At 44.7% G+C, this 20,620-nt stretch overlaps 2 protein-coding genes across 22 annotated transcripts in view; one reads left to right on the forward strand and one right to left on the reverse strand.

Annotated features, from left to right (window-relative positions):
• The window catches only part of Mllt10 (MLLT10 histone lysine methyltransferase DOT1L cofactor), a 137,855-nt gene extending 129,508 nt beyond the window's left edge, over window positions 1-8,347 (forward strand). For all 20 annotated transcript variants that reach the window (XM_076939547.1, XM_076939550.1, XM_076939546.1 and 17 more), the window contains 3 exons: window positions 623-719; window positions 4,444-4,641; window positions 6,728-8,347. In XM_076939547.1, coding sequence (XP_076795662.1) covers window positions 623-719; window positions 4,444-4,641; window positions 6,728-6,772 — 340 coding nt within the window. In that variant the 3' untranslated portion in view covers window positions 6,773-8,347. The remainder of the gene's footprint in view (window positions 1-622; window positions 720-4,443; window positions 4,642-6,727) is intronic.
• A 1,271-nt stretch (window positions 8,348-9,618) lies between these two features.
• The window catches only part of Dnajc1 (DnaJ heat shock protein family (Hsp40) member C1), a 184,986-nt gene continuing 173,984 nt past the window's right edge, over window positions 9,619-20,620 (reverse strand). Inside the window, exons 11-13 of one of the 2 annotated variants that reach the window (XR_013112311.1) lie at window positions 16,999-17,447; window positions 11,726-14,683; window positions 9,619-11,087 (exon numbers count right to left, since the gene is read on the reverse strand). Coding sequence is in view for 1 of the 2 variants with exons in the window: in XM_034510724.2 (XP_034366615.1) it covers window positions 14,615-14,683; window positions 16,999-17,447 (518 nt within the window). In the remaining variant the exon portion in view is untranslated. Of the gene's footprint in view, window positions 14,684-16,998; window positions 17,448-20,620 lie in introns of both variants that reach the window. The other variant, XM_034510724.2, reaches the window with a different exon arrangement.

Raw genomic sequence — 20,620 nt, forward strand, 5'->3', positions numbered from 1 at the left:
GATGCTTGCTTCGGTGTGTTGTTGTCATTGTTATTAGTATTTTCTTTTGTTTTTTATGCAACATATTATCAGTGTTGTCCTTGTTTTGGGTTAGGATTTTTAATTTATTTTGTAGATGTTCTCTAGGAAAAATTAAGTGCTAACTACTCATGGTATGCTTGTCTTTTTAAATTGATGTAATTCAATTAAAAATTCATTTTAGTATCATATTAAATATATTGTACCGAAAATGTCAGTCCTTATCTGGGATATCTATCTTAAAATGTTATTTTTCCTTATTACGTACATGTATACTAAATTTTAAAAAGGTACTTTTTTGGTAGTCACATGATACTGGCTCCTCAAATTTTAAAGCACAATTTTGATACTCTTATCACAGATTTTGATGAAGTGGGGGACAGATGAATACTTTCTAAAACACATACGTTTATACCTTTTTAAACTATTTGACTGTTTCTGTTACTTGACAGTTGAGTTTATGTATATAAGGAGAAAGAATAATTTGTAGGTAATGAAGTACTGTAGTTAAAAATGAATTTGCTAACTACCCCATGAAGAAGCTGCCTTTCACCTCATCCCTGAGAAGGGCACAGTAGAACGTAAGGCTGTGCTGGTTTTTCAGTGCTTCGGGACTAGGGCTGCTGTCGGACCAGCAGAGGCAGATGTTTATCCAGCAGCAGCAGTTCCAGCAGCTGTTGAACTCCCAGCAGCTCACCCCCGTAAGTGTTCTTTGTTTGTCAGTGAGTGCCTGGTGCTGTGGCTGTAAGAGGCTCCTCCTCTGTGAATGTGGATCTTAGAAGCTGTCTTGCCCTGTGGCACACCTCTACCATCCCATTTGTGGATTGTTTTACAGATGTTAGAACATGTATAGTAGGCTCTGGGGATTGGAAGGCAAGCTGTATTTTCCTGGCAGATCATTCTGAGAGGAGAGGTAGAGAGTGCACACATTTGCACAATGGTACCTTCCAAGAAGGAACACTACAGGATGAGAGCAGGCACTAAAGAATCTAAGGATGGAGTAAGGTGAGGGTGAGGGCATTTCACTTGTTTTGTGGTATCGTGAGAAGAACCAGGGCCTCAGATGCGAGAGGCTTCTGGACTAGCACATTCTCCCGGGGCAGTCCACCATGGACTGTGTTAGATGGGAGGTGGCTTTGGACCATGGTTCTGCCCCCAGTTCTAATAGCCACATCAATTATGCTGGTCTTGCTCTATTTTCCTTCTTAAAGAATTCATTGAAGAGTATTGATCTGAACATGACATGGCAGTTACTATGGGCTTAGAATCATTAGTTGCTATACGGGAACACTTTGTGTCTGGAGGGAGATGGGTTCAGCAGTAGAAACTGGAGTCACTAGCCAGACAATTCCTGTCCTAAGACACTGTAGAATTGTAGTATGTTTTGATGAAAACAAGGAAAGGAGCCCTGAAAAGTTGGATACTGGCTTTTACAGAGATATAGAGGAACAGAAGGCAGTTTTTCTGAGAAGTAGTAATTCCACTATCACACATAGTCCATCCTTTGAGCCCGCCTGCCAATTCTTTATCTGTAAATCACAATCAAAAATATTAAAAATGCTTCTCTGTACTGGACCTGTATGTTCCTAAACAACACTGTGTATAACTATATATCATTTCCTTTATAGTCTAACAATTTTCAAGTATATGGGAAGATACCAAGGTTAGATGCAGATGCTGCCTGTTGTGCAGACAGGGAGGGCGTTGGTGTGTTGGCCTGCCTGCCTTTAATCTCATCCTCCTTTAACCCCAGCACTCCGCAAGGAGAGCGTTTTAGGCATGTGTCAGCAACCTAGCCTTAATTTTAAAAAATATAGAAACATTTTGACAATATGTTTTCATTTTAATCCCAGGTGTGGTTATGGGGGTGCTTCAGTTTGTTCACAGCAGCTGACTGTGATTTGCTCCATGCTTGATCAGGGGCATGATTATGTCAGGTGCAGATAGTTTGTGTGATGGTGTGACATTTGTAATTCTGGGAACTACTCCAAGAGTACATAAATGCTAGGACCCTGAGAGGGCGGGGTGGGTGGATTGTTGGTGGGTTGCTATTGGTCACCATGTCTTAAGAAGTTGTGTGCAAAGAATAAGAAATTAGATACCCTGATGTTTAAAGTTCAAACTTGCCCTAAGGAACCCGATGCCCCCAATCAGAAGGAAGTAGTCTAAAGATAACATCACCCCCTTTCCCCTCTCTCCTTGTTTCTCTCCTATCTAGTGTTAGGTGGTTAAAGGAGTGGAGAAGGTGGAAGAAATAATAACCCAGAAAGTAGTGAAAGTTTGCCCACAGCAGGACACACTGGCACTCCTAGCACTTGGGAAGGAAAGGCAAGAGGAACAGGAGATGCAGGCCAGACTTAGCTGTATGAGACTGTCTCCACAGTCAGACACTCACCTCTTACTTGCCCACTACAGCCATTTGTGTCCACAGATGGTAATAGACTTCTAAGTCATTGGTCACACTCACACACCTTCCCAACCTGGAGTCACATTTGACATTTGATTTTTCTTTACCCAGCTTTGATGACATCACAGTCCTACTTAACTTAGCTGGTCCTTTTTGGTTTCCCAGTTTGGGTCTTCCTGTTTCCTTCGGCCTTCTTACCTAGGCATCAAGTTCAGCAGTGCCTTCTACTCTCAGTGCTTCATCTGTACAGCTGTCCTCAGAGTAGACCTCTGTATAGAGCTGAATGCTATGGGCCCACCTGCTTATTGCATAGCCCTACCTGCACACCCCGAGGGCATTTTAAACATGTCCCAAACTAAGCTACCATGCTTCTTACTTAGACCAGCATGACCTCCCCAGCTCCAACCTAAGTCAAAATTGTACAGTCTTTCTTTTTCGTTTTTCTTGTGACTTCATGAAGAAACCTCTTATTTAACTGGTGGCACGCACCTTTAATTCCTGAATGCTGATTCAGGAGTTGGGTAGACACTGTACAGATGAGTTTCAGGCCATACAAGGCTATAATACTGAGACAGTATCTGTCCCCATCCTCAACCTACTCTAAATCAGTCAATCAATTCCTTCTCTGCTCAAAAGGATTCCTGACTTCACATCTTCCCTCCTTTCTGCCTGACAGTCTCACTGGGCTCTCATGGGTATAGGATCTTGCTGTATAATCTCTCACTGAGGCCCAAGAAATGCCCTCTGTCCTCATCCGCTTGGGTAATGCTAATCTCCTCCTCTAAGTCTTTGTCCACTCTTAATTTGGCAGAGCTGCTCTGACTACTGCAGTCTCATGGACTTAGTCTCCTCTTACCAATCACCATACTGTAACAGGGACCTCTATCTACCATGTATCTCAAGCAGCTAGCACAGTGTCTGTAATCAGCACCCCAGAAATCTTGAGTGGAATTTATGCTTACTGAAAGTAAGAATTCAAAACTACAGCAAGAAAATATCTTCTGTTAGGAGTTGATGGCAACTTCTAGAAACCGTTGAAAAAAGAATTACGTTTGGTTCATGTGAGGAATTGTAGAGTAGGTATTTATAATATGACTTACCCTATTTTAGTTTGTTTCTCTGTTGCCATGACAAAGCACTGACCAAAGTACCTAGGCAAGGGTTTGTTTTGGTTTACAGGCTACTATACCATCTAGGGACAGCACGGCAGGAACTGAAGCAGAGCCACAGGTGACCTGCCTTGCTCCTCAGGACTTGTCAAATCTGTTTTCTTAGCTATCCCAGGACCACCTGCCTAGGGGTGGGCTGGATTTTCCTGCATCATTCTTTAATCAAGACAACGCCCAACAGACTCGCCTATAGGCCAGTCTGATTGAGACATTTTCTCAACTGAGGGTCCCTCTTTAGATGATCTGCTTGTGTGTTAAAGCCAGGCAGCACAACACCCAACTGCTGACGTTTTCGTTCTCTGTCCTTCACAGACAGCCTCATTTGAATACACTTCTCCTGTATTTGCTCACTGTGTTTTAAAAATGGACAATTCAGCTGGATGGTAGCACAGGCACATTTTTTAATCCCAGCACTTAGGATGCAGAGGCAGGTGGGTCTCTGAGTTCTGGGACAGCCAGGGCTACACAGAGAAACCCTGTCCTGAAAAACGAAAATCAACTTATCAATCAATTAATCAGAAATGGACAATTCTCAAGTGGTGCTGGGTTATTACCTAGTGCAGTTGCTTTCCTGGCTGCTGGTCTTTTATCTTGTTCGTTTTAAAACAGACCTCACCATAGAGTCTTGGCTGGTATGATACTAAGTAGACCAAACTCTCCTGGAAATTCATAGAAATATGCCTTTCTCTGCTTGCCAAATGCTGGGATCGAAGGCCTGTGCCACCACACTCAGCTCTTGTTCTCTTAGTTTTGTGGCTGTGATTTAAATAATACTGTAGGAGAGAGATAGAGAAGGCAGGCTTTGCTGACTCTGGCTGAAGCTCGTCTTTTGTCCCATTTTTGCTGAAGGAACAGCATCAAGCCTTCCTGTATCAGCTGATGCAGCAGCAGCACCATCCACCCGAGCTCCAGCAGCTACAGCTCCCCGGGCCCACGCAGATCCCCATCAACAATCTCCTTGCAGGTACTCAGGCGCCCCCACTTCACACGGCTACCACCAACCCTTTCCTCACCATCCATGGAGACAGCACAAGCCAGAAAGTCACAGTAAGTATGTTTTGTGCTATACCTTGGAGGCAGGGTTCATAGTGAGCCCGAGTTAGATGGTCTTTTTTACGCATTATTCCTTTGATATTTCCTTCTTAGGGCCAGTTGTTTCAGCAGCTGGATATTGCAAATGGAGTGTCTAAGCCAACTTAATTTACATGTCCCTTAAGTATATTGATTCGATTTTGCATATAAGGTTGTATTTATAATACAACATTTTCTAAAATGTTTTGTAAGCAAAAATATGAGACAGCCCTTTCAAAGCAGATTTTTTTCTTTAAAAGAAAAGGTTTTGTTTAATTTGACTAGTTAAAATTTTTTTTCTCCATTTGATTGTATCTGTTTTATTATCTGTTCTAACTTGCTTTTAAAATGGAGTTAGATTTTTGATATTGGTAAATATACAAAATTAGGACAAGATTCCTAACATTGTACCAGATTCCTTGAGAAAGTCAGTTGCTGTGCTGGAGAGATGTCTGGCGCCATCAGAGCATCTGAAGCACCTGAATTCAGTGTCCACCACTTAGTGCTCTCAGCACCTGCCTCAACACACACACATAACCCACAGGCATGTCTGCACACACACATAACCCACAGGCATGTCTGCACACACACATAACCCACAGGCATGTCTGCACACACACATAACCCACAGGCATGTCTGCACACACACATAACCCACAGGCATGTCTGCACACACACATAACCCACAGGCATGTCTGCACACACACATAACCCACAGGCATGTCTGCACATATACATAAGTGTTCCCAAAACTTAATTGCAGTCACAATTTTAATAAAATGTAAAATTTCAATTTATTTACTTTATAAATTGTAAGTCATAGCATCTCACCTTTAAGGAGTAAAGGTAAAGTTAGGAGTGGATACATGAACAACCTGCACATGGGCTCATGTTTTAGGAAGGTCCTGCAGTGCAGAGCATGGAGACCTGGTGCAGAAGGGGAAAGACGGAAAGGACCCGAGGGACAGAGGGGCACATGCAAATATGAGTGCTGATACTACCATGTTCATTGCTTTGAGATTTTTTTCTCTTGTTTTAGTTTTAACCTTCCGAAACATTAGTTTTCATTTAATAATGAATACTGGTTCAAAATCTGGGCTGATTGCTGTGTGCTGTCACCGTGGGTCTTGCCCCCTTTCCCTGATAGTGATTCTGTGCTTATATGGACATTTGACACAATTCACCGTGCTTTTGCTCATGGATATTTCCCACATTAAAAACTGATTAACTTTTAGTGGAAGAGCCACAACAAATAATGAAGAGACTAAGCAGCCTCCTGGGGTGCAGCACATGCCTATAGGCTTAGCTGCTGGGGTGACTAAAGCTAGAGGATCCTGAGTACTGAGCCATAGAGAGAGAGGGGCCCCATGCCCCCCCACCCCCAAACCCCGCTCTCCCCGATGGGGTCTCTGTATAGTCCTGGCTGTCTGGGAACTCACTATATAGACCTGGCTGGCTTTGAACTCACAGGACCTGTCTCTGGTCCTTCATTTTGGGATTAAAGACAGGTGCTTCCACACCTTGTTGAGACTCAATCTCAAGACAAACAACAAAGTCTACAGGAGGGAAGGGAAGTTGGGAGGGAAGTTAAGGAGTCCCTGCTAGGTCCAAAGATCCTGGAGTACAACATGATATGTGACTTCCTTTCTTAACATGGTAGGTGGAACCCCACTTACAGTGGGCAGAGCTAAGAGAGGTCAAAGCTCAGAGAACATATACAACTGTGGGGTCAACTGTGGCTTTTTCCTAGTCCATCAAGGCTCAGTATTGGCCACACCTTGCTCCTCCTGTGGAAAGATGGATCTGGGAGGGTGATGCTACATCCTTTCCTTAGAATTGTATCCAAGGATGGGCTCTCACCCCCTTTGTGCCTTTCCATGTGCCCAGTGTGGTGATATAAAATCCTTCTTAGAAATCCATGTTCACTGTGCTAAAGAGTAGCTGACTTCAGGAGAAATCACTTGTACCACATTGGATCAATGACAGTCTTAGATAGAGGGTATTATCTTGTCTTGGCCAAATTGGTTGAACTAATGCTTATAATTTTTGTTTTGAACTGCAGAGACTTAGTGATAAAACTGGGCCTGTCACTCAAGAGAAAAGTTGACACTCGAAAATTGCCAGAACTTGCCTCTCCTGCTGCTTTGTGTTTCATTGGCTGCTGCAGTGTCTGCCACAGCTATGAAGAAGGGCGGTGGGAATGCACAGGGGGAGATGCCACACACACCCTTGTAAGGCTCTGAGTGATTTTCTTGTTGCTTTGTTGCACTGAAATGGAATTCCTATAACCCCATCCCTACCAAAGTGTTTGAACTTTGGAAGAAAAATTAATAACTTTTTGTCAATGAAATAATTCACATGCAATGAGTTTATCAATCCAAGAAAAAAAAATGTAATGTGCTTGGTGCACAGCTAGCTTTGTTATAAATTGGAGACATATAAAACTAAAGACTATTCTACTACCATAAAAGTTGGAATAGGAAATATCTTATTGGGATAGAGTGTGCTTGTTCCATGGGGCAGATCTTAAGTTTTGAGAACTGTCTGATTTCTTCTCTTGGAGTTATATTCATTAAATATTGATTATACAGATCCTCAACTGAGGCTTTGCAAATGTTGTTTTAAAGAATTCCTTTCTAATGACATTTGTCCATTTGGAGATCAAATTAGGATGGAGACAACTGCTTCTGCTAACAGTAGTTTTCTTTTGCAAAAAAAATTTTTTGTGTGTGTAAAAACTTACTCTGAGATGTTGAGTTAAGCGAGTTCTAAGGCTGCTGGGAGAACCAGATCAATTGGAAGTGAGCAGTTTCTTTCAGAAAGGGATACCAATGTGGAAACTGCGGGAAGGTTCTGGCATCAATCAAGTGCCTGTTGGGACCTCCCTGGGTAGAAAGGGCTTTGTACAGCAGGGTAGGCCACTTGTGCCAGCAGCCTTCCCCATGCTTCTGCCTGTTGAACCTTTCTGTACCACCGTAGAGGGCTCAGGCAAACTGACTGTCCACAAGGAAACAGGTAGATCTGGGAAGAGATAGATGCTTGTTTATTTCACCAGTCTCTCAAAACCACTCACTGGAACAGTCACTGGAGCCAGCACAATTCCTAAAACCTGTCCCACAGCCTTTCGACTCTGAGTAGCCATGCTCTTGATTGTGACAATATGGCAGACTAGTAGGTTAAACAGTTGGGGACAGAATCATTGGTCCGTTTCTGAAATGCATGAATTGAATTACTAGTGAAAAAGGCCCAGCTGCAGTTGGACCTCCACTGTGTGCTTAGCTGGAAGAACGCACTAGCGTAGCAGTCTGTCTCCTGTGACGCTGCACACTTCTTACCTCACTTCTGTAAATAAGGTTGTGAATCTGTTTTGTAATGTGAAAAATTCCTAAGATAACATTGATATTTTGATTTGTAATATTTCTAATTGGTAGATTTAATTGAAAAGTAAAATTAATTTATTTTTATATGTTCAGGGGAATTTTAAAGAAAGTCAAGCCTTTTGTAGATAATTTAAAAGAATCAGTGTGGTTTATTTTACGTATGTAACCCACTGGTTGTTATTCTGTAACAATTTGTATAAATGGTAAATTTTTGAATGTGCTGTTATTTTACTTAGATGTAAAATTCCACATGTATTAAAAATGTACAAAGTTTTTGTTAATAAAATTTAATGATGTTTATAGCCCCGTGCCCTTCTTTTTCAGAGAGGCGGTTGTCCTGAACTCATGTGTGCAGTGCTTCCCCATACTGTGGGCATGTCTCGTTGGGAGTTTGTCTTGTAGTTGTCTGATTTCTCAGGGGTAGGTTGTGCACAATAGCATGGAGCTGCTTGGCTCTGTCCAGGGATGGCAGGTGATGTTGAGGAGAGAGGGTGGGCAGCTATCCACAGCAAGAAGGGGTCTGCTCTAGGAGACATTTGTTTAAAGCACATTTTTAAAAAGTAGCATGCACACTTGATTAAAAACTAAATCTGTTGTTCACATATTTAGAGTAACTGTGGGGCATTCTCTAAAACAGAAATACATGTGTTCAGTGATCCTTGGGACATGGCTACACCATAGTTTTTACCCCAGACATAATTGGATCCAAGTATAGAAAGAAGCATGTTATTTCTTCTTGGTAATTAAGAGTTGAGTGAACATGAAAAAAGCCCTAAACCTTGGCTCCTAACTGTATTTTGTTTTAATAGGGGCTACGTACCCTGGCCAGCCTTGGACTCTATATAGGTAGCTAAGGCTGTCCTTGAACTTGTAGTTCTTTTTCCGTTAAAGCCTGGGTTGTGAGATTCCAGGTTTGTGCTGTCATCTAGCTTCTGTGGTGCTACGGACAGATCCAGGGCTCCCTGCGAGTAGTCTTTGGTTGAGTCTCATCTCCAGCCCTAAGTCCTCAACTTTATCACAGAGTGATTTAGGTTTGTAGGAAGAGACAAAGAAATTGACTTTAGAAAGTCTTTTCTGTTGGCCAGATGTGTTGATGACACCTGCATCCCCAACACCAGATGCTTTGGCAGAGGACCCAGGTTTTGAATAGTTGGTCCATAGGTTTTGGCTGTTGGGGAAGACCAGGAGGTATGGTCATTCTGGTATCACCAGGATGTGGGAGCTGTGTAACTTGCTTGGCTCACTGCACCAGTACCATATAGCCACAGAACAGAACAAAGATGTACAGAAGGACAAGAGGTAGCAAAGAAATAGGAGCCACAGTAGGACTGGGGACTGGGCTGATGTGAAGAATTCAGGGGAGAAAGTGGACATGTTCTGGTGTAGAAAAGCAAGTTCGGGTCTCTTAGGGATACTGTCCCCAGTGGCACTGCTCAGTAACAACCAGTGGCAACATTGAAGACACCAGCTTGTTCTCTCCCCTTTTCTCCTGTACCTCACTTCTCTACCATCCCTTCTCATCTCTATTAGTTACTTCTGTGTTGCTGTTATAAAACACCATGACCAAAGCAACTTAAAAAGAAAGGGTTTATTTGGTGCCAATGGTTCCAGTGGTATGAGTCCATGATGGCTGAATGGAGGTGGCAGTAGGACTGGTGGTCTACAGGACCATAGGCAGGAAACAAAGCTGACTTTGAAATGGCTTTTGGAACAAAGGCACGTATTCAAATGCTAGAGACTTATGGGCGACAGACATCTCATGAAGACAACTACAGCATGGCTGGTCTGGAACTCACTCTATAGCCAAAGATGACTTTATCCTCCTACAGTTTGAGTTCTGGGATGACAGCCATGCAGCACCACACCCAGTTTTATAGGATGCTGGGGATAAAATCCCAGGGCTTCATGACTGCTGGAAAGTATTCTAGCAGATAGTCCCAGCCCAGAACTTGGGGCATTTACGTGTATTCCCATAAAAGAATGAGTGTATGCCGAATCAAAAGATGAGTCAGAGTGATCCTCAGGATTAGACAGCCTCAGACAATGTGATGGGCGCAGTACGTGAGTGTGCAGGGATATGAACAGTTTGGGTGTGAAGAGAGGTCCAGGAAGTGGATAACCAGCTGAAAAGTGCCCAGTAGTTAAGTGGGAGGCCACGTCTGACACTCATAACAATGGTCTATCCTTACTTATGGAGCAGGGCCACTAACAACATGCATGGGTGGCTGAAAGCACAAACAACCCTATGGTGGAGTTGGAGGCTGAAGCCAGAGTACATCTCTGCCAGGCCTGTTCCAATATGGGAGCCATCTTGTGTCTTCAATGAGAGGAAGACCACTGGCTTTCTAGGAACTTTGTATGTGGTTTTGCCCTAATAGGTCAAACTGCCACCACCTTCAGGAGGCCAGTTAGGCCTGTTTGCCAGACTTGGACTTACATCCTGGAAAGGAGGGGATGGGAAGGGAGACATAGAACAGCCATGTGAGTATCCAGCCATCCTCCAACACCCCCCCCCCCAGCTGTGTACAATTCTGTTCTAATTCCATGTGCTTTGGGGTCTCTGGAAGGTGCTAGACTCTGTATGTGGGGAAGGATTAGGGGAGCTGGCTCCCTCAATGTAGCCTTGGGAAGCCACCATCCCTGCTGGGTGCAGACTTTCCAATGTAGCTGCTTTAAGATAACCTCCGCTCCCACTGATAAGCCCTCATCCACTGTAAGTAACCCTATATAAATTGGTTACCCTACATGAACTTTGGAGTTGGTTTGTTTTTGAGACCTTAGGCGAAAGGACAGACATTGAGTTTTGACAGCAGCTCATCATCCTGAGGCCTTACCTGCTAACAGTAACATACTGATTGAGTATTGAGGTGTCATTGTGTAGAACTGGGCATGACCACAAACAGCACATTGCAGCCAGTGGAATACATATCTTGATTGGCAGCAGTTTGAAGTTTCCTTCTCTGAAGTTCAATTTCCATCACGTACATACATGCATGGTAACGTACAACCATCCATAACACCAGGTCCAGGGGATCCAATGTCCTTTTGTGGTATACACAGACATATACAAAGGCAGAACACTCATACCAAAAGCCAAAAACCTTTTAAAGTTTCAAATAAAAGCAAGAAATTCTTCAAAATTTTAAGATACAAGTGTGCGTGTTTTTATGTGGGCTGGGGATGTGTGTGATGTGCCACAATGCAGAGGTCAGAAACCCGTTTCTGTGAACACGAGAGTGAGCTCAGCTTGACAGGTTGGCAGCCTATCCCCTGAGCCCCCTTCCAGGCTCAGAATTCTCATTTGACAAATTTACTTGCTTTAGCTCAGATTCTGCCTGATGCAACTGTTTTTTTCTCCTTGGTTGGCCAACATATAGGAGGAGACCTCATAGTTTGGCACCACAACCTGCTCCTGTCAGGGCACCCAGTCTCCTGCTATAAGCAGGTCGGTGCTTTCCTTAGCCCTTGCAAACAGAGGAGGCTTTGGGCGTATTAGAAGCCCGTTTCTTTTGCAATAGATTGAATCTTCTGTGCATGTGAATCCCACTGTGAGGGATTCTGCTCACAATGACTGGGCCTTGGAGGATGGACCACCGTGGCCTCATGGCCTCTACCCTCTCCAGAATTCTGCATCCCCACTAGGTAAAGAAGCATGTTCCCTCAGAGCCTCCTGTTCCTACCTGCAGTGGGCAGCCTTGGGATCCAGGGAATGGCATTGCAGTGGTCCACAGAGCCCTTGGTTTGGGTTATGAAAGAGACACATGTCACGTCCTCAATAGGCGTAGGTCCTGACTTGCTCAGCAGCCTCTCGTTCTTGAACTGTGTGCCTGTGTGACTTGGGCCACCCGAAGCAAAAAGGGAGTTCACCCATAATAGATGAAGGACCCCAGGCAAGTATGTGAGCTCACATTGGGGAGCCTTTCTTGGCCTGTCAGCTTCACCAACACTGGTGATCTCAATGACGTTAAGAAAGCTGTGACTATGCAAAAAGGAACTTCTTGAGAAGCTGGGTGCTCAAAGCCTTCACACAGATTATCATTCTGGCATTCTCAACTAAACTACTTAGCAAAAATCTGTCTTTTTCAGATGAGTTTGAACTAAAAACGACATAGCTCAAAAGATGTCTCCCGTCTCTTGGGAGCTGTGGCCATCCAGAACAGACCTGGGCAGATAGAGTTCTGGAGAGTCGTCACAGGGACGACACCCAAAGCATGCTGCTGCCTGGCAGCTACTCTCAAAAGGGCCTTGGCTGTTGTCAGGTGTCAGATTAATACACAGTCCACATCCATGCATGGTGGTGCCTGGCTGCTATCACCTGGGTGAGCAGCTGTGAAAGGTTTGGCGATGTGGCTGGAGATGAGATGGGCAAGTCCCCCTCATCTAACAAGGATAAACAAACTGACAGTCATTTATGGCCACAGCCAACTTCTCCCTAGCCTACAGAACAAACAAGCTAGGTAATAGTACTAGGAAGGTAGGTGGGAGAAGGCTTGTCAGCAGACACCTGTGAGAGTAGAGAACTCGGGGAAGGCGTGGAAAGGCCAGAGAAGCCCAGGGAGTGTCTTAGTTGACATATGTTGAGATTCCTAGGCCCTCTATTCCCCAGGGTTTGGGCATCTGGAGCTGAAACAGGGTCACAGATACTGCAATGATTGGCCTTCAGGTATGCCCCATTAGGAGGTACCTGCTGTCTATAGACCACAGCCCTTTAGGAGGTAATTCTCCCCTACATCTGGGAGCTAGAAGTCTAGTGTATGTACCTGATTGGTCCTAGAGCAACCCAACCCTTTAGGATCCAGATTTTCTGTGAAGAATGGCTCTTAGAAGCACAGATGGGCACAGGATGCTGTGCTGGTGCCACATATTCTTAAGGACTCTGGAGGAGAGTAAACAGGTTTATACTCCAGTACCAACCAGTTGTATTTTTACAAAGTGTTTGTGATTAAGGGCTCACTGTGTAGCCCTGGCTGGCCTAGAACTCACTGCATAGAGCAACCTCAAACTTGCAGCCCTCAGCTCTTAGCTCCTGGGTGCTATGGTTACAGATATGTCTCACATGTCCTTCGGTAAGATGTATTTGGTTTTAGATTTGGGGCAGGGTATGACAGCCACAGTTATTAGCACTGTGACTGAGAAGGGTGACTTAGTAGCTGGGTTCTCATAGATGTCCTAAGCTGCATGACAGAAAGCCTGCGGTGGGCCCTCAGCCAGGCTAGTCTACTTTGTTTCTCCTACATGCTTGTCTGCCCTAGATGGGTAAGGGCAGGATGGGGTCAGCTTGAAAAATGTAGTGACCACTTCAATAGGCCATGATCTCTAGGGGAGATCCAGCTGTCCTGTCTATCCCAGCTCTGACAGGCCAGAAATGGCCTCTCTTCCCCATGTCTCCATGGTCTCTTTTTTACAGAGCTGAGGGGACAAAGCTTCTGCCCCAGGACACAAGTTGTTGAGTTGCTTTTTCACTTTTCAGTTGCTCCTTGGGAGCCAGATGTCAGTTGCTCCTTGGGAGCCAGATGTCAGTTGCTCCTTGGGAGCCAGATGAGTCTGGAATGCAGTTTCCACATTTCCACAGGGTTAGAGACCTGAGCCTGCCTTTGCTGTCTGAGCTCAGTGAAGGGCATGGACTTATAGCTCCCTGTCCTCCTGTGTGCAGTTGCTTACAGGGCAGAGAGGTAACCTCAGACACCGTTATGCTGATGCTGAATCGGTCTCCCTAAATGTGTTCTAGATACCTCCGTGCTTTTCAGGTTAGGCATGCTGCGTATACCAGCAGGTGACAGGTTTTAAAGGAACGCCCAGCAGAAGTGATACTTCAGACATGAAGAAGGCTCAACAGGAGGAAAGAAGACCCTGAGAAAGAGTACCCAGACTTCCCTGCATGCTCTCTAGAAACTCGGCCTATGGCAGGCACGTCAGTACCAGCAAGCCAGCCTTGCACTATGTTACCATGCTCTTGGTAATGCAGACCCTTTTCTGAACCAATTAAGATGGCCTTTTGTTGCTCTACCAGACAGCCTGACGCCAAGCTGGTTTATCTGTGACCCTTTTCTCACTGGTGGCTCAGTCCCGGCAATGAATTAACTGTGTCTTCTTTGGCTACTTGTTTATTGTGGTTTGGTGGTGTTTTGTAGCCTTGGCTGTCCTCAAGTTCACAGGGATCCTGCCTCTGCCTCCTGAGTGCCAGCATGCCCAGCTCCTTTGGTTGCATTATTAAGAGAGCCTATGATGTTTGACTTCTTCTATATGAGTTCATTCACATGCTCCCCTATCTACCTGGTCAAGAGAACACTATCTGAAACCTCCCAGCAAAGTAAACACGACAGTGAGGTGACGCTAAGTCTGAAAACACCCCATCCTCCCCTGGAAACACAGGGAGGCCTGAAAACAGTACCTTACAGCATCTATAATTGATTCATTTGTTTTCGTTTTTTCTTTCTTTTTTTTTTTTTTTTTTTTTTTTTTACTAAGGCACATGACATTTAGAAATACTGAGGTACAAAATGCAAGTTTCTGCACGAGATTTCTAGAATACTCATTTTGAAAATGATGGTCGTCACCTTCCAGAAGATTCAGCTTTTAGCTTGTTTTTTCTTTTGGACCAGTTCAACCAGCAGCTTGTATCTAGCAATACAGTCTTCCTGTAGGAAATGAAGAGAGAGGTGGTGACAGTTATTTCTCGAGTCAGTGCTCCTGGTCTGTCTGTCAGCTCACTGTGACCTCTCTGCTGGTTAATGCCCAGTCCTCATAAGGAAGCCTGTGTTCATTTCCTTTAGAGCTTTCTGGGAAGCCTAGCTGGTCCCAGGCCGACCTGGTCAGAGAAGACCTGCTACAAGGACAGCCAAGGTCAAGGTGTTGACTGACTGTGATGGTCAAGAGCAGCTGTCTAGGGAATGGAGTGTGACAGTCCCGGTGTCATCTTGCTAGCTGTTTCTACCATGGGAACTCCACCTCATCACATCCCAGTCCTGAGAAACCAAGAAACCGGGGTCCACAGTGCTCTCATGCTTTGGACGTGCCTCTCTCTGGTGGCTGCTGGGACCTTCCTATGTGAGCTGCAGTACACAACTAGCCTGGAAGGGGGCCACGTTGAGTGGAACTAAGGTGGGGAAGATGGAAGGAAGTGGCTCATTATTTCTAGGTGGGCATCATGTGTATCTTAGAACCTATTCTCTTTCTGTCTAGATGATACCAACCCTATGGTACTGTAAACATGTTAGTTCAGGGTCCAGGGCAAACGACTGTTGTTCTAAACAGTGTCCTTAATCAGGTACCCAGGGCAGGATGGGTACAGCACTGTAGGATGAGCATCTTGTAGTGAGTGCCTCCCTACATCCCAACATCACCCACCCATGCCTTCAAAGTATTAGCACAGAAACAGCTATGGCCACTCAGCATTCAGCCCTCACAGACAGTGTGGGTAGTGCTGCAGTCTGAGCAGGCAGGTGGCAGAGTGTCCCCTGCCAGGACCTGAGCTCCCATCCGGGCAGCTGACACCAGAGGGTCAGTGGGCACCCTCCTGTGCCTGTGCTGTTAGGCTACAGTTAAAGCTAAGGGATTCCTGTGGGGTTCAGAAGCCCTGCACTTCTCTGAGGCAAACAAGAAGGTTCCATTCCCTCTCTGCTGCTTTAATTTTGAGCAAAATTCAATTTATCACACATGTAAATGGCTGAGCCTGACAAAAGTTAGAGAAACACAGTGAAATAATTACTTTTGGCAAACCAACTGGAGAGATTGGAAGACTCTATGCTTCCCAAAGAGATGAACTGCTAATGGCTTATTTTTCTCCTCAGAAACTCAGTTTCATCATCTTAAAGTAGGTGACAGATAACTAGACCTGTGCACCCAGGGACATGCATGGCCACAAGCTAGGCTTTCCAACATAGAATTTCAATGACAGAAAAATAAGTGTGTAAATGAGCATCAACGTGTCCAGAGGCCACTTGTGATTTCTGTGTGCTCCGGGTGCTCACACTTGGAGCACACCCTGCGAGGAGGAGCTGTGCGGGAGGAAGGCTGGCTGTGGAGACCTTCTGTAAGAGCTCCAAGGCTCCAAATGCAGATCAGTGCTGGGGAAGGCATGCTGGGCTCTCCGAGGCGCACTTCTGCTTGTATCTGAGATGATGTATTATCAGCTGCTCAGAGCTCTCAATGACAATCAGTTAGAAATGGCCTAAGACCCAAGAGTTAGTCACATGTTAGGGGTCACTTGTGTACTGCCCCACAGGAACACCCACCTTTGGGTGGTGAAGTGTCACCAAAACCAAACCACTGCAGAACTGAGTTAGCCTGACAGTGTAGGGGTTGGCCCTGCTTGCCCTTCGAGTTACACTTGTCACAGAGCCAGAGGGCCTCTACCCGACCTTCTGTGGAGCAGAGATACTTCTTGGAAGCTCTGTTTTACTTAGACTGTTCCTTCCTAAGTAGGATGAACTTTCTAGTAGGCTGGCAGGCTACAGTGGGAAGTTTATGTTTTTTTTTTTTTAAATACATGTGTATATATACATACACACATTCTATATCACACATATCTATAAAAATATCTATTATATTTATGTTTGTTTATATGTATATACAAATGCATATTTGCACATGTGTGTCCAGAGACATGCTGGGACAATTTGAGGGAGTTGGTTCTTTCTTTCCACCAGGTGAATTCCAGGGATTGACTCACTGCAAAGCTTGATGGATGGCAAGCACCCTTACCCACTGAGAGCTATGTGGCCGGCCTGAGTTCTGGTTCATAGCTGGCATTTTCTTTGAGAAGAGCAGCTATCTGCACAGTAACTACACTCAGCATCATGAGCCCATCTCTACCTTGGCAAGTGTGCAGATTCATGAGCTGAGCAGAAACTGAAGACAACTGTGAAACACAAGGTCCTGTAGCAGTGGGGCATAGAAGCTGGGGAAAGGTGGGAGCATGGGTCCACCCACTCCAGTGCACAGTGTTACACACCTTACTCTTAGACGGGACACATTTGGCTATTTTGTCCCAGCGGTCAGAGGCTCCTTTTGGGTATTGTTGTAATGCCAATTCCAGAAGTTTCTGCTGACTCTGAGTCCACGCCTCCTCTGCAGCACGAGTTCTTTCTTTTCTCTGTTTCTCCTCGTCACTGGAATCATTTTGTTCAGATATATCAAAGTCTTTTTGCCTCTTTCCTCTCAGCTTCTCCTCTGGCTCCACTCTGGTCACAGCCTCAGCCACCCTGGCTGACTTCCGCCTCCGAGGCCGGCCTTCTGTGGTCACTGGCTCCTGCTCCCCCTCAGCTGTCTCTTGCTCCTCATCCTCCATGGCCCCTGCTGAGTCCTCCCGCTGGGTGATGATGTCATCTGCCAAGGCTGTGGCTATCTTAATTGGCCTAGAATTCTGAACGGTTGACTTAAGTTCAGAGAGCCTGATCATTCCTAGGAAAGGAGACAGTCCACAAGAGGAAGGGCACGGTGAACTTGAGCAGTGTGCGAGGAGGCATTTTACATGCACTGTCTAATTTACCTCTTCCACTATCAACACCTTATCCACAAGGGAAGTCATTTTCTGAACTCATTAGACATGGGAGTTGGAGCTGGTTCTGATCCCTTGTCTTTTTCCTTGCCACTGCTCTGAGAAATAATGGGTATATATGGCCAGACTGTGATCAAAGAGCAGGGACTCTGGAGAGGAAACCTGACACTTATTGGACAAGTGAAGGGACTCCTGATAATCTAGGATTCATTATTTGTATTAGCATAATTAAAATACACTAGGCAAGCTTAGCACTGCACCCCCTCTGCAGACAGGCACACACAGTGTTCTAGTAGAGCAACTCTTACTACTATATTTATGGTGTGTGCATGGCTCACAGTGTATGTATGGAGATGTGATTCTTTGCTTCTACCATGTATGTGTGTCCTAGGGAGCTGAGCTTAGGTGGCCAGGCTGGTGACAAGTGTCTTTACCTGCTAAGCCATCGCCACAGCCCAAGGTGAATTTATCTTATTTTTGAGACAGAGTTTCTCTATAGACTTGCTCTGTATACCAGACTGGTTTTGAACTTAGAGGTTCACCCAACTTCTGCCTCCTAAAGGCGTGTGCCACTGCACCTGGCTTCAAGATGAATTTTTACATGCAGAGAAAGGATCTTAGTAAAAGGTTAAGCCATTTACTTTACAAAGGAAAACAGACAAATAGGAGTACACCAATGCAATCAAGTTGTGACCTTCAGTAATGAACTTGGCAGGGGACAGAGGCAGGGCAACACCCCCCACACCCCAGAACAGTTTGGATGGGGACACTTGCATTGGGAGCAGGGACCTTCTAACCCTGGGGGCTCTAACCTCATGTTCTGAAGCACTATAACCACTTGGTGTCTCTAAGAAACCATGCTTAAAACCTCATTCAAGCTTCAATTTATTTTTTGTGTATGTGCTTGAATGTGTGTGCATGCACATGTGTGTGAATGGGAATGGCGGCTACAGGTTGTCATCATGTGTCGTCCGTCTTTGTCAGTCTCCGTCTTATGTTCCCTCTTATCCGGGACTCATGACATCATCTGGAACAGCTGGCTAAGAAGCCAGGGATCCTCCTGTGTCCACCTTGCCTGTCCTGGACTCACAGGCACACAGTGCTGTACCTAGCTTTCCCACATGGGTGCCAAGGACTGAACTCAGGTTTGTGTTGCAAAAACTTTATAATTGAGCTGTCTTTCCAGCCTCAAACTTTAATTAAAAATAGGTAAATGTAGCTACTGGTTACCACATTAGATGTGTGTTTAGCCTCTTTGGAGGACAGTTTGTTAAATGTAGGTAAGCCTTAAAATATCTTTAATTTATGGATTACTGCCATGTACCAATCAGTAATGTCATTTAATTGTGAACCATTCCAAAAAATTATTTCAGTATAAAGATACAGGTGATGTGTTTGTTTGTTTATTAGATGCCTCTCTGTGTAGCCCTGACTGTCCTGGAATTCACTCTGTAGACCAGGCGGGCCTCAAATTCAGAGATAAGCCTGCCTGTATTGGATTTAAAGGCTAACATCACCACCACACACAAGGCTCATTTTTTTTTTTTAAATAAATTATTGCTTGTCAAGAAATTTTGATTTGCTTAGTCTCTAAAATCCACATCAATATCCCTCAGAAATTCCTATCTAAAGTCCCCCCCCCCCCCCCCCGGGGGAAGAGAAAGGCTTCTAGCATGCAAGGTCTCACCAGTGTGCTGGTGGAGCTCCTTAAGCTTACACTCAAAGGGACAAAGGACTGTAGTCCTGGAAACCCAAGACTAGTTCTTGGTAGAGTCTGTCCACTCAAGAAAACAGTATGCAGCTGGTCACCACTGTCTGGCTGCAGACTGACATACATAGAGTTGATAATTTCTTTACCTAGCTTATCACAGTAAGAAATTGAGCTTGGCAGAGTGTGACAGGACAGCTCTTCTCAGAGCCAGAAACTGCATCGGCAGCTGAAAGGGATGTGTGCCCTGTGGTAAACACGGACAACATTCATTTGCACGTGCCTGTTTTCCCTTCCAGGTAGCACTACCCACCACCACAGGTGTTAGTAAGTTCAGCCAGAAAGACCTGCTGTCAGGGCTCGTCCTTCACATGTCTGCTGCCGCTGCAGACTGAGTAACTTTCTGAGCTGACATTCTGTTCAGCTAGGCTAATGAGACGGCTCTGGGGTTAAAGGTGCTTGCCACCAAACTTGACATTCTGAGTTTGACCCCAGGACCCAGATTATGGAAGGAGAGAACAGACACTTCCCCCTCCTTACCCCCCAACACACACCCATTACAGTTCTAGACTGACAGAAACTGCAATTTCACATGAGATGAAAAAAAAAAAAAAAAAAAAAAAGAAAAGAAAAAAAAGAAAACTACCTAATACTGGATAAAATACCAAATTTACAAGTTATTTCCAAGTCTATTAAGATGTCAAATATTTGGTAGCCACCACAGCTGACTAGGACAGTGAACAAGGACACAGTGATGTGCTAAGCCTTAGCTTTAATTAAGTTTCTCTTAAACCAGTCAGTCTTTCTCCCCACACTGCTGAGGACTGATCTTAGGGTTTTCACAGGGTTCTAGTGCTGACTGAAATCCCCAACCCAATTCAGTTTTTAATTTTTTTATTAAGTAAAACTTTTAATTTATTTCATGTGTATGTGTGACATTTTTTGGGGAGATTAAGTAACTTTCTGCTGCCATCCTTATTGTGTGAGAGGACACTCATGGACTCTCATAACATGTGGGTCCCACAGACTGAACTCAGGTTGTCAAGGTTGGCAGCAATCACACTTTTATGTTCCAAGTCATCTTGTTCACCCACATCAGCTATCTTTGCAAACTGATGTAAGGCTACCTGAACCCTGCCCCATATGCACTCACACATGCACATTGTATGTTCTAATGGAGTTTAGTCTGGGCTTGAACTTGCTATATAACAGAATCCTCCTGTCTCCACATCCTAATGATGACAAGCATGTGTCACCATGCGCAGTAACAATCATTTTGGCTACAAGGTAACATATACAAGATAATATATATGAATAAATAATATATAGCATATGATAAATGCTTTAAGGCATCTGTTTTCCAAATGT

The sequence above is a fragment of the Arvicanthis niloticus genome, chromosome 8 (assembly GCF_011762505.2).
Source record: "Arvicanthis niloticus isolate mArvNil1 chromosome 8, mArvNil1.pat.X, whole genome shotgun sequence".
Lineage (NCBI taxonomy): Eukaryota > Metazoa > Chordata > Mammalia > Rodentia > Muridae > Arvicanthis > Arvicanthis niloticus.